Source organism: Physeter macrocephalus, chromosome 8 (genome assembly GCF_002837175.3).
Source record: "Physeter macrocephalus isolate SW-GA chromosome 8, ASM283717v5, whole genome shotgun sequence".
NCBI lineage: Eukaryota > Metazoa > Chordata > Mammalia > Artiodactyla > Physeteridae > Physeter > Physeter macrocephalus.
Window position 1 is genome coordinate 151247606 of NC_041221.1, and position 16585 is coordinate 151264190.

The 16585-nt window shown below is 47.3% G+C and overlaps 1 protein-coding gene across 1 annotated transcript in view; it reads left to right on the forward strand.

The window, feature by feature from the left end:
* The window catches only part of CYFIP2 (cytoplasmic FMR1 interacting protein 2), a 139648-nt gene that overhangs the window by 19872 nt on the left and 103191 nt on the right, over nt 1-16585 (forward strand). The window contains exons 4-9 of the mRNA XM_024117220.3: nt 5905-5982; nt 7527-7628; nt 9840-10021; nt 11850-11946; nt 13235-13363; nt 15664-15768. Of these exons, the coding sequence (XP_023972988.1) occupies nt 5905-5982; nt 7527-7628; nt 9840-10021; nt 11850-11946; nt 13235-13363; nt 15664-15768 (693 nt within the window). The remainder of the gene's footprint in view (nt 1-5904; nt 5983-7526; nt 7629-9839; nt 10022-11849; nt 11947-13234; nt 13364-15663; nt 15769-16585) is intronic.

Here is a 16585-nt window from a genome sequence, read left to right on the forward strand (position 1 = left end):
TGCTGGTGGGGGCGGGGCTGTGGGCGGCTTCTCTCGTCAGGGGCATGTGCTCAGCTGTTTCAAGAACACTCTGCCTCAGATCCCTCGCCTCAAGCCCATCCTCATGTCCCACCCATCCCCTCTCAGCGCCTGGAGGCACACTGTTCCTATCTTCCAGTCTTGCAAATCCTGCTCACCATTGGGGCCGAACTCTATTCCCACTGTTCACTTCCCTGAGCTTCTCTAGTTTTGGGGGTTAACAGTTGATTCGATCCTGCCTTGTTTTATGCTTTATAGATAGATTACTGGCTGTGTGGAATTTTGGCCCTTGACCAAAGCACAACGTTTCTCAAAAAAGGTTTGGAGTAACACATTACTGGTGGCCTAAATCATTCACAAAGAGGGACCAGTTGTTTGATGGGTCTTTGTCTGACCCATCTGTGAGGGTACCCTTCCTTCTTGGGCTTTCATTGATTTCATCCTCATGCATCACTGACATTTAAAGAATTCCAAATTTCTCATTCACAGGTTCTGCCTGTGGCTCAGTGGACCTTTCTCACTATATCAGCGATAGCCTAAAGCCTGTCTCACCACACCCTGCCCATTCATTCAATAAATATTGTGTACCTGGTACCTGGAGAGACCCTGCTAAATGCTGGAGAGGGGGATATGCAAGGACAGATAGGGCTGGTCTTGGTTCTCACTGAGTCAAGTAGAAATAGACAGGCTTACCATTTATTAAACATTTTCTGTGCAGATATTTTAAATGCATTGTCTTAATTAATCCTCACCTCAACCCTTTGAAGAAGGTTCTGTTACAATACTCATTTTATGGGTGGGGAAAACTGAGGTCCAGAAAAGTTAAGTAACTTACTCAGGGTCCTGCCGCTGACAAATCTGTTTGACTACAAAACCTGTGCTCTAGATGGCTCTTTGCAGACAAATAAAAATATACAGGGCTTCCCTGGTGGTGCAGTGGTTGAGAGTCCACCTGCCGATGCAGGGGACACGGGTTCGTGCCCCGATCCGGGAAGATCCCACATGCCTTAGAGCGGCTAGGCCCGTGAGCCATGGCCGCTGAGCCTGCGCGTCCGGAGCCTGTGCTCCGCAACGGGAGAGGCCACAACAATGAGAGACCCACATACCAAAAAAAAAAAATATATATATATATACACAAAGTTAAAGGTAAAAGGCATGGTGAAAGTTCAAAGTCTTTAAGGGGCCATGAGAGGGTCAGAGAAATCTTGATGAAGGAAGTGGGTTTTGAGTAGAGCCTTGTATACTGTACACACACACACACACACACACACATTATAACCATATATATATATAATATATATACACACACACATATATAATATATGGTTATTATATATACATTATATATGTATATACCATATATAAATGGTACTTTAAACTATATAAGGTTTTCTTATACATGGTATCATTGGAACCTTATAACAGCCCTGTGACTTGCAAAGAGATCATTATACCCATTTTAGGGATGAGAAAACTGAGACCTAGAGAAGTTAATAAGCAGGTTGCTCATGATTCCACAATTAGTAAATCACAGGGTTGAACCTAGAATCCAGGACTTAAGATTCCCAGCCCTGATCTCTTTCCACTGACCTCTGCTGTCCCGCACAATTAGAATTTTATCTGTCAGGGGTGAGATGGAGAGCATCTGGCTGGTGGAAGCAGCATGAGGAAAGGCACAGAGGCAAAAGGCACAGAGACTGCCTGGGTTTGGACTGTAAAGTACATATAGGGAAATTCTTGGTGGTATTTATCAAAAATTAGATAAGGGTCAGTGCATAGAGGATGTCTTCGTTTGATAGAGCTGCCATAACAAAATACCACAGACTGGGTGGCTTAAATAACAAGTTTATTTTCTCCGAGTTCTGCAGACGAGAAGTCCAATATCAAGGTGTCAGCAGGGTTGCTTTCTCCTGAGGCCACTCTGTGGCTTACAGACGGCCGCCTTCTGTCTGTGTCCTCACACTGTCTTTTGTCTTTGTAGGCACATGTAAGGTGTGTCTCTCTGTGTGTCCAAATTCTGTCAGATTGGATGAGGGTCCTTAATGGCCTCATGTTAACTTAATCATCTCTTTAAAGGCCCTGTCTCCAAATATAGTCACATTCTGAGGTCCTGAGGTTAGGACTTCAACATATGAATTTGGCGGGGGGACACAAGTCAGCCCATAATAGAGGGCTTTAATTCATTTAATCAAAAATCAGTAGCAATGGGAATTTTTCATTGATGGGAGAAATGTGAACAGAAATACACTTGAGGAATAAGTTTCATTTGTTAGTTTTGTGCAGAACAAGTGGTAAGGAGGCGTGAGTGAGGCGATAGTTAAAGTTATCTACACTGGAGGTTTCAAGGGCCGGATGAGGGCAGTGGCGTGAGGGATAGCTAAGGGGACATGGATACGAGAGGCACTGGAGGTTGACTCCGCCTGGCTTCACAGTGTGCTGGGTGCTGGGGCCCATGGGCGTGACAACAATGCTGACTGAGGTTTCCTGGAAATACCAGGTCAGGGACACCAATAGGGAAGTCAGAGGAAGGGCCGGTTTGGAGGCAGATTGTATTCGTTTTCTATTGCTGCTGTAACAGAAGATTATCTCAGATTTGGTGACCTAAAACAACACAAAGTTATTTGCTCACCGTTTTTTTGCTCAGAAGCCTGGCATGGGATCTTACAGGGTTAAAATCAAGGTGTCGGCAGGCCTGCATTTGTTTCTGAAGGCTCTAGAGGAGAATCTGTTGCCTTGTTTTTCCAGCTTCTAGAGGCTGCCCGCATTCCTTGGCCCAGCCCCCTTGCATCCAACAGTCACACCACTCCAATCTCTGCTTCCATCCTCACGGCTCCTGGTCTGACCCTCTCGCCTCCCTCTCTCACTTATTAGGACCCTTGCCATTACACTGGGTCCACCAGATAACCCAGGATGACCTCCCCGTCTCAAGGTTGCTAACTTAATTCCATCTGCAAAGTCCCTTTTGCTGTGTAAGGTATTGTTTTCACAGGTTCTGGGGATTAGGATGCAGACATCTTTCTGGGGCCACTATTCTACCGACACAGGGATAGTGTTGATATGGTTTTGGGCAGGGTCTAAGATAGGGTGTACCGTTGATGTTCGTGGATAATGCCAAAACTTCACTTCCTCAACAGTTTCCTCCTTGTACCTTGCTAAATCTTTCTGTAGAGTAGCTTTATCAGCAGCAAGAGGCTTCATTAGATGTTCATCTTCTTGTATTTCTTCTGCCCACATTGGGGCAAGGTGAATTTCTCAAAGGGCAGGATAGCCAGAGAAAAGAGGAGGAAGAGGAGGAGGAGAAAGTGTGTAATCCATGTAATTGACCACCTATGAGGAACAGTCAAGGGTTCTTTGCTGGGGGGTGAGATGGGGGCTGAGTGTCCAAATAAGTGCTGAGAGGTACAGTCTGTCACTATCTGAAATTTGAACTGAACTCACATTGGGTTTAAATCGTGGACTTACAGAATCTTATCAAGGTAAAGGACCTGAGAGATCCTTAGTCCTACAGCTGTCAACCTAGGCTGCACATTGGAATCACCTGGAAAGCATTAAAAAACACTGATGCCTGGGCCCCTCCCCCAGAGGTAATGATTTCGTTCCAGTGGAGCCCAGCCTGGGCATCAGGCGTTTTCAGAGTTGCGCAGGTGACTAATGTGCAGCCAGGGCTGAGAACCAGTGATTTAGGCCAACTCTTTGCCTCTAAATGAGAAAACCATGACATTGTCCAGATAAAAGTTGGGTCCAAGCAGAGCCAGGACCAGAACTCAAGTTTCCTGAAGCTCCGTCCAGCACACCATCCTGACCTCTACATTCCAGGCATGATTATACAACAAATCTGACTGGTGGTCAGCTGAACTGTCCACAAGGCAGAGTCCACATCATTCTTGTTCACTGGCCTGTTTTCAGCACATAGCACCAAGCCAGGGACCCGTGAGTGCTCAGTGAAAGGTTCACTGGATGAATGAATGGGAATATACCTGCCAGTGGGCAGTTTGGTGCTGATAAGTAGACACATGTTCCCTGTGCATTACTGTCACTTCCCTTTTCTGACATGTGTTCTGAAGCAACGGCAGCAGGAGACCCACAGGCTTGATCTTGGTTCTCTGTGGTCTCAAGCACAACATGTTACTGATTTAAAGAGTTCTCTAAATTAAGAATTGAAAGTGTGACTCGTCAGTGACATTTGCTGTTGAAAACAAAACTTTAAAAAGTAATAAGCTCCAAATTAAATCTGATCTTGGGCTAGGAAGATATTATGAAATAGATATGATGTGTGGGATAAAAAATCAGTAAAGGTTCATTTTTGTATCTATACAAACATTCACAAGAGAGATGGTCTAGTGATACTCTTTTTATTGTATTTTTTGAGACGTCCTTCATATAACAAAATTCACCACTTAAAGTGTACAGTTCAGTGTTTGAATAGTAGATTCACAGTGTTATACAATTATCACTACTATCTAATTTCCATCACCAAAGAAAGAAACCCCCAAACCTTTAGCAGTCCCTCCCAATTCTCTCCCCCAACTGCTAATCTACTTTCTGTTTCTATGGATTTGTCTATTCTGAACAGTTCATCTAAATGGATCATATAATAGGTGGCCTTTTGTGTCTGGCTTCTTTCACTTAGCATAATGTTTTCAAAGTTCGTCCATGTTGTAGCATGGATCAGTACTTCATTCCTTTTTACAGAAGAGTACTATTCCATTGCATGGCTATACCATATTTTATTTATCCATTCACCCGTTGGGTTGTTTCTGTTTTTTTGACTATTAGAATAATGTTGCTGTGAACAAGTGTGGAAGTTTCTGTGTGCACATATGCTTTCATTTCTCTTGGATACATACCTCAGCAGAATTGCTGGGTCGTATGGTAACTCTGTGTTTAACTTTTTGAGGAACTGCCAGACTATCTTTTCCCTAGTAATACTCTTAACTCCCTTTACAGATTACCTAGCGTGTATGTATGTTTGTATTGTATTTAATTCTCATAAAATTCTCTGAGGTTGTTATTGTCATCATTATTAAACAGATAACTAAATGGAGAATTTTAGGTTAAGTGATTTCCTGAAGGCCAAAGGGCTAAGAAGTGATGAAGCTGGGATTTCAGCCCAGATATTTGGACCCTGAGATTAGGGCTCTTTCCATTGAAGCACTTACTAGGTGAGGTGAGTCATCAGATTTGTTTTTCATGCTGTTGTTAGTTTTGCCATCTGCTCTGTATTATTTTTAAAAATCTGAATCTTGATCTTAACCGTCTTCCTGTTTATGAAATAGTAAAGTGGGCTCTTATAAAAGAGCAGACATTATAGTACCATGTGATGTGAAAAGCGAAAGCCCCTGTTTATCCATCCCCACAGAGAGCTTGCTATTCATAGTTGTGGTATGTATTCCACCAAAATATTTTTCCATACACGATAATATACTGTGTTTTTTAACCTATCCGCTGTACAAACTGTTTTGCTGCTTGCTTATTTTCTTGCTAACTGTTTATCTGGGACAACTTTTGCTGTTGGAACTAGTGGATCTACCCTTCCTTTCTGAGGTAGCCATCTGTCTTTGAAAAATGTGTCCTGCTTGTAGAGCCCTTGAGTGTCTGATGGGGATAATTTAGGCCAGTGCTTCTCAAACTTATTGTGCACCCGGGAGTGTGAGTCCCCTGGGAATTTTATTGAAATGCAGATTCAGATTCCATAGGCCCAGGGAGGGGCCTGAGACTCTGCATTTCTAATAAGCTCCCCGCCCCCGCCCCCCGGCCCCCGGGTGATGCTGACACTGCTGGTCCACAGACCACGCTGTGAGTCACGACGACTGGGGGCAGGGGGCTGTTGAAAAGTCTTGTGGCACCAGACCAGTTTCTCCCTGCTGAGCATGTTCTGCTTTTCAGAATGAAATGCTGGAGGAAGGGCACGAGTATGCGGTCATGCTGTACACCTGGCGCAGCTGTTCCCGGGCCATCCCCCAGGTGAGACAGTCCTGCCCCTTCAGGGGGTGCCTCCACCCTCTACCCCACCCCCATCCAGATTATTGACCTTCTCCAGGCAGCAGGGAGTGAAGCAGGGCCTCTTACCCAAGGGGGTGCGCTGAAAACATTCAGAGAGCATCCCGTAAAACTGACACCAGCTTTTAAAAATTGCTCAATATTGTTTTATTTTGAAAGCAGTATATGCTAACTGTACAACACCCAAACCACTGCAGAAAGGTAGAAAGTAAAAAGCAAGACATCCTCACCCCTCCCTCCACCACCCAAATCCCCCACCTCCCACCAAAGCATGATCACTGTGGATGCTTTGCTGCATATTCATCTGGCTTTCTTTTCTCAAACATCATGAATATTTCTGTGTTTATTATTTTGTAAATTATCATCATTTACAAAAGTGTGTTGTTTCCTATTTATACGGTCTGCCACTTGAATTTTTTACACTGTATTCTTTATAACTGACTTTTTTCATGTTGACACACACAGATATTATTTTTACCATTTTCATAGTTATCATATTATTCGTAGGTCCCACTGTAACCAAATCAACAGGCCACAGGTGTGTAAACAGAAACCATTCCTCTCTTGCTCCCAATCCTAACCCCAAGAGGTAACTACTTATTTACAGCTTGGTTTTGCACCCTTTCAGATTCTCTATACCTGTATTATATATGGATACACAAGGACACACACTGTTTTGTGTTTGTTGAATAAAAACGGGATTAAATGACCCTTCCTGTCCTGTAGCTGTTTCCACCCATCAGTTTATGGTAGCAATCTTTCCACCTCAGGTCAGAGATCTATCTCATTTCCCCTAACAGTTACATAATGATAGTGTATGAATGCATCATACTTTATCCATTTAATCATCGACTTCTGGATGTTTAACTTGGTGCTTCCATTTTAAGAATTTCTATACAACAGTGTGAAGAATGTCCTTGTGTTTATTACCCTTTGCTCACTCTCCAGTTTCACTGACCTGTTAGCAGCCTTGGGTGTGCATGCTGTGAACACATCTGCTATGGGATTCTGATGTGCTGAAAACCACTGGGCAGAGAAAATGAGCTTCTTAATGGGCCCAAGTATGGCCAGGGGACTTTGTCCCAAGTGCATCCAGAGCCATGGACAGAACATTTTTCTCTGCTTCGGATCAGGCAGAGACCCCCAGATAGGAGTAGGGGGTACTGGGGTAGGAGTGAGGGAAAGGCGGCAGGAGGGAGACCGTGCAGCTCAACGTAGTCGTGTGTACAGCTCATGGTCGGGGCACAGAACAGACTGAAGGGGAGGAGGGTTCTGTTCTGGGGACCAGCTGGTTTCTTTCTTGCAGCCAGTGTCTGGGGAGCAGTTCTGCCCCCGTCAGAATGTCAGACAGGGCTACCCCAGCCTCCTCTCACTAGGTAACCATACCATTTATCATTCTAAATGAGGTGCATTCAACAGTGAAAACGGGCCCTGTTAATAAGACAGCAGGTGTGAACCAGGACCGCCTGGGCAAACCAGGGTGTGCGAAACCCCCTGTCTCCCCACAGGTGAAATGCAACGAGCAGCCCAACCGCGTGGAGATCTATGAGAAGACAGTGGAGGTGCTGGAGCCGGAGGTCACTAAGCTCATGAAGTTCATGTACTTTCAGGTGAGGGGTCAGGGCAGGTCTGGACCAGGACACCTGAGAAGGTCCCCATGCTTCTAGACACTGGTACTGGATTTCCGTGTCATGTTATTTATTCATTCGGCAAACACTTTCTAGTGCCCCTGACCCACCCTGGGGTGAGCAAGACAGACAAGCCCCCTCCCTCCATATAATTCACATTCTAGTGGGCAGACGAGTGTGTTCTGGGTGGGAGGAGAGACTGACAATTAACAATACACAACAGAACAAGTGCCGTGAATAAAATACAATTACAGAACCTCTGGCATGGAGGGTATCTTCAACATGGATGCAGCTTTAGGGACGGCCTCCACGGAGGTGGTGTTTGAACTGAGATCTGTATGATGTGAAAGAGGCTGGCAGGTGATGATCCAGGGGCAGAGGGTTTCAGGCAGAAGGAACTGCAAAGGCAAAGGCCCTGAAGCCTCAAGGAGCATGACATGTTTAAGAAATGGAACGAAGCCCGGGAGGCTGCATAGTGAGCAGGGGAAGCGAAAAAAGGTGACGTTGGAGAGGTGGGCAGGGACCTACTCATATAGGGCACTGTAGGCCAGGAGAAGAATACCTGGATTTTCTGCAAGCACCACGGGAAGCCGCTGGAGATTTCTGGTGACATGATCTGATCGAGGTGTTCTGGCTGCTCTGTGGTTGATGGATGAGAAGTGGGAGCCAGCACAGGTGTCAGGGGCAGGAGGGGAGAAGAGTGGCAGCAGGGAGACCAGTTGGGAAGCCAGGAAGAGTGAGCATTTAAAGGAGGAAAAGAGAAAAGACAGCCAAAGCCTCCTGTGAATGACAGGTAAGAGGGCAAGCTGGTTATTAAGCTTATTTGGAAACCATTCAGGAATGCAGGCTGATGGCTTTAAGACCACCCTCTGCCTGGGTGGGAGTCCTGCCACACACTCTGTGCCCTCCACGTGTATTTATTAGCCTCATAAAGAGACCTGCAAGCACTGACCCAGGGTCTGCCCTGCGCCCAGCTCTGTGCTGGCCCTCTGGGGGAGGGAGATGGGAACATCTGGGGAAGGTGCAGATAGAGCCTCGAAGGCAAGGCAGAGAAGCCCGGGGTTCTGTTGCATTCTGACTGTGTTCTGTTAGTTATTTCAGACCTCTGACAACTTCAGTTTTCTTACCTTGGAAAGAATGCCTATCTCACAGGTTTTCTCTAGGAATAAATAAGGTCTGCTTGTCAAGTGCCCTGTTTGTAGAGCCCTCGTTACAGAGCAGGTTTAACAAAGGGCAGATGCTGTTATTAGCGTCATGCACCTGCGTTTGAGGAACCTAAAATCTCTTTGGGAAGGCAGGTTCAAGAGACGAAAGCTACCCCAAAACTAAGTATGTGCTAAACTGAGGGCCTCCTGACAGGAGGTGTTTAGAGAAGGGAGGAGCTGAAATAATCTAGAACTATGCTGTCCAGTAGCCACATATGGCTATCTACATGAATTAAAATTAAATAAAATTTAAAATGCAGATCCTCCATTGCACTCGCCTTTTCAGGTATTCCGTATCCACATATGATGAGTGGCTATTGTATCGGACAGAGCAGGTATGGAACATTTCCATCATCCCAGAAAGTTGTGTTAGACTCTGGAAGGAGAAAGTGTGGCTTGATCTGGTCTTTGAAGGCCTCCCTATCTCCTTTCCTTGCTTTATTTTTCTCCATAGCACCTATCACATTCTAATATAGAGAATTTGTTTATTTTGTTCCCTGTCAGCCATCACTAGAATATAAGCTCCTTCTGGTAGAGACTTTTTCTTCCGTTTTGTTCCCTGCTTTACCCCAGGGCCAAGAGTGGTGCCTGGCACGTGGAAGACGCTCAGTAAACACCCGTTTATTGGATGAATGAACCTCTTTCTCTGAGCATCTCTCTCCCTCTCCATCTCTGCCCCCTTATTGTCTGGTGCCTGCACTGTCCTAGGTCCTGGGATACACACATGAACAAGACAGTGCTTTCTCAGCAAGGGCGTGGTGAATGAATTCATTGGTTTGACTCACTTGGGGGGCAGGTTCTGGGCTTCCCTCTAGAAATCAGCTTAGTGTTTCAGCACACCTCTGAGAAAGACCTCTGGGCAGATTTGCCCTTCTCTAAATGTCCAGGCTCTGACTAGGGCCCCAGGGGAGGCTCGACCTCACCAGAGAGTGCAGTGAGGCACCCCACCAGGCCGCCGCCTCCTGACCCGCTGCCCCTCTGCGTGCAGCGCAAGGCCATCGAACGCTTCTGCAGTGAGGTGAAACGGCTGTGCCATGCTGAGCGGAGGAAAGACTTTGTCTCCGAGGCCTACCTCCTGACCCTGGGCAAGTTCATCAACATGTTCGCGGTCTTGGACGAGCTGAAGAATATGAAGTGCAGCGTCAAGAACGATCACTCTGCCTACAAGAGGTCAGGGCCCCTCCCCCTCCCCCACCTTCCTGGGCCACCGGCCAGTGGCCAGTGGGAGGAAGAGGACAGAGCCCTTCTAAGAGGCTCCTTCTCGGAACCAAGCTAGCCAGTCCACAGACCCAGTGGGGTTGGGGGCCTGCCTCCGTTTCTGCAGTTTAAGGAATAAGGTGCAGAGCTGAGTTTTGGAGAACTGGGTCTTGGCAGGGTTTTCTGTCTCAAGGTGGAATCAAATCCTCATTTGCCCCACCTGTAGAGCAGCAGCATTTTCTGTGTCCCATGCAGTCTGAGATTATATTGTGATTAATATAATCATCAAATGGTCACAGGAGTCATTCTCTGCAAGAATCAGAAAGCCAGTTCAAACTGCTTATGTAAAAGAAGAAACTGCGTTGGCTCCCAGAACAGAAAAGTCCTGGTCAGCTTGATCCAGGTACTCAGGTGATATTGTTGGTCTGGTTCCCTCTACCTCGCAGCTCAGCTTTCCTCAGTATCAGCTTCATTCTCAGGCAGGCTCATGCCCTGTGTGGCCTCCAGCAGCTATAAGCGTCCCGCCAGCCAATGTAGCGACCCCAGCTCCTAAGGACGGAAAGAATGCTCCTCCTTGCAAATACTTTTGCAGAAGTCCCAAGGAGGATTGTCATTGCTCCAGCTTGGGTCATGTGCCGATCCCTCCATCAGACACTATACTATGTATGTGTGTGTTGGGGTGGTGCTGCTGGGAGGGGTGCTCGTCCTTGGGGTCAGTTGGAGGTCAGTGTCAGCTCACAAGAAAGAAGGACTGAGGCGGGTGGAGGGGTCAGTCGTCTCCAGAAATTTGGATACAGCCACCCCAAAGTGGGGGAGGGCAGGCAAAAGCAGCCAATATACTTTGTGCTCCGAGGTGTCTGTACCCATCTCTTGGGAAGGATTTCCTGTGTCACTGCTGAAGAGGGCCCCCCTGCGGAACCACATCCTCCCGGGGCTCCGTGGTAACTGGAGAAAACAGACAACATACGGATCCTCACCGTTTTATCCTCCTGAGTGAATTGAAACCTGGGAGTACCCAGAAGACAGAGCCCCATTCAGAAATGGCAATTTCACAAAGATTCCATAGACAGCTAGCTCCTGGTACAGTATCTTCCCCACACATTCTCCCCAGATGTGGCCAGCTCCTTCCATCATGGTCACAGCCGACATGCTCTGTGGACCGGCTAGGGTCACGAGCAAGACAGGTGTCTTGTCTGTGTTCCACGGTCCATCATGACACGGGCTGCATCACCTCCACCTCCAGGTCAGGCTGGAGAAGTCCCAGCACCGTGGTTTTCTCCCTTTAAGTCCCGCTGTGTCCCCCACATCCATCATCCCTTCACCTGTAATCCCGTCAGGTTAAATAGACTTTGGTTTTCCATACAGTGTTTAGAAACATTGAGGTTTTCCTACAAATAACATAGTACGCAACGAACACAAAACATCCTGCTGCCTGCGATTCTTCTCCGTGACTTACTGTGCAGTTTCGCTGGAGGTCACCGTGAGGCACAGGGATGCCCGTTTCGCTCTGTCCTACCGCAAGCTGGTTGACGGGATGCTAGCCGCCCTTAAACTTTCCTGGTCTTTGAGCTTCAGTGCGTTCTTGCCTCCTAATTTCAGATACCCTTATTACAAGGGTGCAGACAGGTCCTAATGAAATGACTCCAGAACACGCTCTCCTTTGATGTTAGAGTCACTTGTGATGTTCAGAGCCCCTTAACCTCAGGGACAGTGTATCCGGGTTAGCTGAGAGATGGGGCCCACGAGGCCCGGCTGAGGCCGGCTGTGCTTGAGCATCTTTCTCTACAACACCCCGTCCCAGGGCGGCGCAGTTCCTGAGGAAGATGGCGGACCCCCAGTCTATCCAGGAGTCACAGAACCTGTCCATGTTCCTGGCCAACCACAACAGGATCACCCAGGTGATGGCAAACCCATGTTAGTCCTGGCCTGGCATCCTGCGACACAGGCCAGGGCCTGGAGGTTGGGGAGGGCCCACGAGCAGAGGAGCTCTGTCCAGATCATCCGTCCCCTTTGCCCTACTCAGGCTTTAAGCTGCAGACTTAAGTCTCCCCTCCCAACCACAGATGGCCCTTTCACCCTCTCCGGAGTTTGTTCTCTGAAAACCTTCTAGCCAGTGTTCTGCCCCTGCATCAGTGTCGGTTGAGAGCTTGGGTTCTGGAGTTAGACCGCCTTGTTTTCTCATCCTAGACCCTCCACTGACCCAGTGTGAGGCCTCGGGCAAGGTCTAAGCCTCAGTTTCCTCGTCTGCAAAATGGGGCTGTTGTTTTGCCACTCATAGGACAGTGGTGAGAAATGAATGAGATACTATATAAAAAGCCCTTAACGTGTAGAGCCTGATAGACAGCAAGGACATAAAAAGATGTAGTCATAGTTGCTGCCGCCGCTTTGCCAGGGTATTCCCACTCAGCTGTGGCTCTCACGCTCTGCCTGACTTAAAATAACCTGTCTTGTGCATCTGTCAGTTCAGCCTAAACAGGCACCAGCAGGAATGTCAGCAGGACCCAGGCCTACACTTGAGAGGGGCCTTCCATCTTCAAAGGGTTTCTGGGCTAAAATCTTTCTCAGGGCTTCACTGGGCCTTCCCTGCTCTGTGTTACCTGCAGAAGGCTCCTCAGTGTTGAGGCTTCAGGTTTTTTTCCCGGGGACCCAGCCCCACGCCTGAGCCCCATGCACACCCTGCCGTGGGCCAGTGTGTCCCTTTGGAGACAAGGGGCCTGGGGTGGAGACCTCAGGCCTTCTTGTACAGGAAATGTCATTGTACTGCTGTGTCCTGCCAGGAGGGAGACACCTGCTGGCCCAGCTCTCCTCCACTGGGCTTGAACTTCCCACTGTCATCTGAGAAGACGTCTTGGGCTCAGTCCACACTCTCAAAACTAAGCTGAGATGACCACGGGCCTAGCTGAACTGCTTTCAGCTAAGCCCAATAAAGCACTTTCTAACCATCAGAACTTCCAGGAAATACAATGGAAGGCCCCAAGGGGAGCAGGTCCCTGCCATGGGGGATGTGTAGGAGCTCTGACCAACCACTGTGGGCACGTTGAGGAGAGGCTGCAGGCTCCCCTCCACCTGGGGTGGTCAGTGAGGCCAGGCACTGTCCCAGGGCCCAGTGGTGGCCCATCCTGGGTGGTGTGTGTGTGTGTGAGGATGCAGGACAGCGGCTAACCAGTGGGGGGCACTGCTGTTTAGTGTCTCCACCAGCAACTGGAAGTGATCCCAGGCTATGAGGAGCTGCTGGCCGACATTGTCAACATCTGTGTGGATTACTACGAGAACAAGATGTATCTGACCCCCAGTGAGAAGCACATGCTCCTCAAGGTACAGCTCCCTCGGTCACACACCCCAGGGCCTGGGCTTGCCCTCTCACCTCCTTCTTATTTAAAATCATTTTTTTTAAATATGTCTTTCTTCTTAGTTAAGCATTGATACAGATCTTACTGCATATAGTGTTTTGTAACCTGTTATTTGCCTTGAATATGTCATATACACCTTTCCAGACATCATTAAGGCTCTTTCTACAATGTGATTTTTAATAGCTGCCAAGTATTCCATTGTATGGGGACATTGTTATTTAACAGATCCCCTGTGGTTGGATATTTGTTTGCTAAACTGCATTGAAACTCTGTAGCACACCTTTGTGTCCATACTCTTGTTAAGCCAGCCATCCTGGAGGAAAAAACTGCCAACTCAAGGGGAAGGCAGAATCTTCAAGCTTTTGCTGTGTTTTGCCAAATGGGTCACATTTGTTTCATCAGTTTACAAGTTTCATTTTTTAATTGCCAAGTAATTTTTATGATTGTAGAAAATCTGGACTATACAGAAAAGCATTAAAAAATTGAATCTCTTACAATCTTTCCATCCAGAGATAACACTTTTAGCATTTTGGTGTATATCTTTCTCATTTTTTCTGTGCTGATATATTTTCATATGTATGCAATTTACATATGCAATTTACATAAATTTTGTGCCCGTGTAATTTTTATCCCACTTCATTAAATGCATTTGGAAGATTAAGCAGCCCTTAAATAATGTCACATGGATGAGCTTTAATTTCTTTAGCCATTATTCTATCGTTAGCTGCTTAGATTACTTCTAATTTCCCTCTGACAACAATAGCCCGGAAATGAATAATCTTCTCCATATTCATATGCATCACCCCTTTTGATTTGTTCTTCCCCAGAACCTCCCCTTTCAAAATTCCACTGTTGGTTTGACGTTTTCTTCCTCTCCATGTCGCCTCTTTTGCTATTTCAAGAATCCTAGCCCTGTTGGTGTCCCCTTCTTAACATTTCCATAACATCTCGAAGAAGCTTGCAGGACAGTGTGGCTTTGTGTCTTGTTCACTCTGGCTTCCTCTGCACAGTCAGAAATCCAGAGAAGTCACCCAGAGCTCAGCAGTCTCTCTCACCCCCAGTGCTATGCCCGGGCAATTACCATAGCTGTGCCCAGAATTGCTGCTTCCACTAAGTAGGTTGCTAAACCCCAGTCCACCAAGCATCCTTAGATGCTGCCGTTGGATTCTCAGGCCCTTCTTTTCTCTTGCCTGCTTTTAATCTTCCCACGTCTCAGCTTCCCAACCTTCTTCCCTCTCAATTCTCTGCCTCCTCAACCTGGACTCCTGCACTGCTTGCTGTTTCCCTTGTCTCTGCAGTCTGTTAGTGAACTCAGATGCCGCCAGGGAGCGGCTTCCACCTTAAATGGAAATGTCTGGTGCACACCCTGCGGAACTGCAAAATGCAAACGCCCATCCTCTAGTCCACTCCCTTAGGTGTCAGACGTGACTTATCCCCAGTCACATAGCAACTGTGTGCTGAGGGAAGCTGCTTTCAACCTAGCTATTCTGGCCTCCTCAGGCTTGCTGTACATTTGACAAAAAGAGCAAAATAAGCCAGCATTCAGGAAACTATTGTATGGACTGGAATATCAAGAATCAGCCTGTCAACCTGCTTACAGGGCATTGTCAGGCAAACGTGTTCTTTTTGTTAATGAAGTCACCAGTGAGATTCCTTGGGAATCTTAGTTGTAGTTTCCTTGGAGAAAGGGGTGAATAGTTTCACATTCATTTACCATCTAGTGAGTATTCATCAAGTGCCTGCGATGTGCTAGGGCCCAGGGATGCAGCAACAGCACCACTCAGTCCTTCCTCTCAAGAAGGATCTAAGTGCATACATGTTGTTGTCAGATCCCGGTTCAGATCCTGTCTCTGCAGCTTACTAGCTGTGTGACCTTGGCAAGCTGTCTAACCTCTCTGTGTCTCCAATTTCTCATCTGTAGAATAAGGTTATTGTGTAGAACTTGACTCATAAGATTGTTGTGAGAATGAAGGATAACACCTGCTAAATCCCAAAGCACAGACTCTGGCCCATGGGGGAGGACTCAAGAAGTGGCCGCCATGATAATATATGAAAGAGTCCTCTGCATTTCTTCACAGAAATCAAATTTCTGGTTGAAATTAGAACTATGGGTCCCCCTTTTTTTTTTTGAAGACGCATGGGTTTTTGTCACAGAATGTGTCACTACAGGGGATGTGTACACATACACAGATCTGCTTTTTTTAGTTTTTTTAAACTTTTCCAGTGGATGTGACTGGCTTGTGGCTCTGCCTCTTCTCACTCTAGGTAATGGGTTTTGGTCTCTACCTGATGGATGGAAATGTCAGTAACATTTACAAACTGGATGCCAAGAAGAGAATCAACCTCAGCAAAATCGATAAGTTCTTTAAGGTCAGCACCTGGGGCTGGGGTTGGGCAGGGGGCCAAGGGGTGGTCTCTCTGGGGAAAGGAATGAAATTAACCAGCAAGTAGTGGGGCTTGTTGATTGAACTGTAGCTCTAAAGACCCCAAGAGGAGGAGAATAGAATGATAGGGCCTCCAGCTGCCCTGGGTAGAGGAATCTACATTATAGAAGGCATGTGCCTGAGTCTCAGGATTCAGCTGGGAGGCCTTGTGATTCTTTCCGCATACTGCTTTTTCCCTTTTCTGAAATCCCTTGCCATCTAAAGAAAGAGGTGCGTCCCAGAAAGACAGAGCCCACTTTAATTTTCAGTATATATCAGAGCCCACAGAAGCAGGAGGAATAAAGACTGGATTTCACACTGATTCCCATTCGCAAACGCACAGCCTCTCCTGGCCCACCAGAGGCCCCTCACTCTCCCTGCCTCTGGGCAGAATGCCTCATCAGCATCCAGCCCACACTCAGTCCATCCCAGTGCCTCAGAGATTTGATCTTCTGGCCCCAAATCTTTAACAATAAAACCTTGTGGTTTGCCTTTGAGGTTTTCGCAAAGGGGTTTTCTCCTTCGGAAGTGAATTCCATGTTATCAGTGTATTCTAGCATCAGGCATTTCAGGCCTAGAGTGGAGCCTCTGAGGTCAGACACGGGAAAACCAGGCTTCAATTAAAAGTGGAATCCCTGGGCTTCCCTGGTGGCGCAGTGGTTGAGAGTCCACCTGCCGATGCAGGGGACGCGGGTTCGTGCCCCGGTCCGGGAGGATCCCACATGCCGCGGAGCGGCTGGGCCCGTGAGCCATGGCCGCTGAGC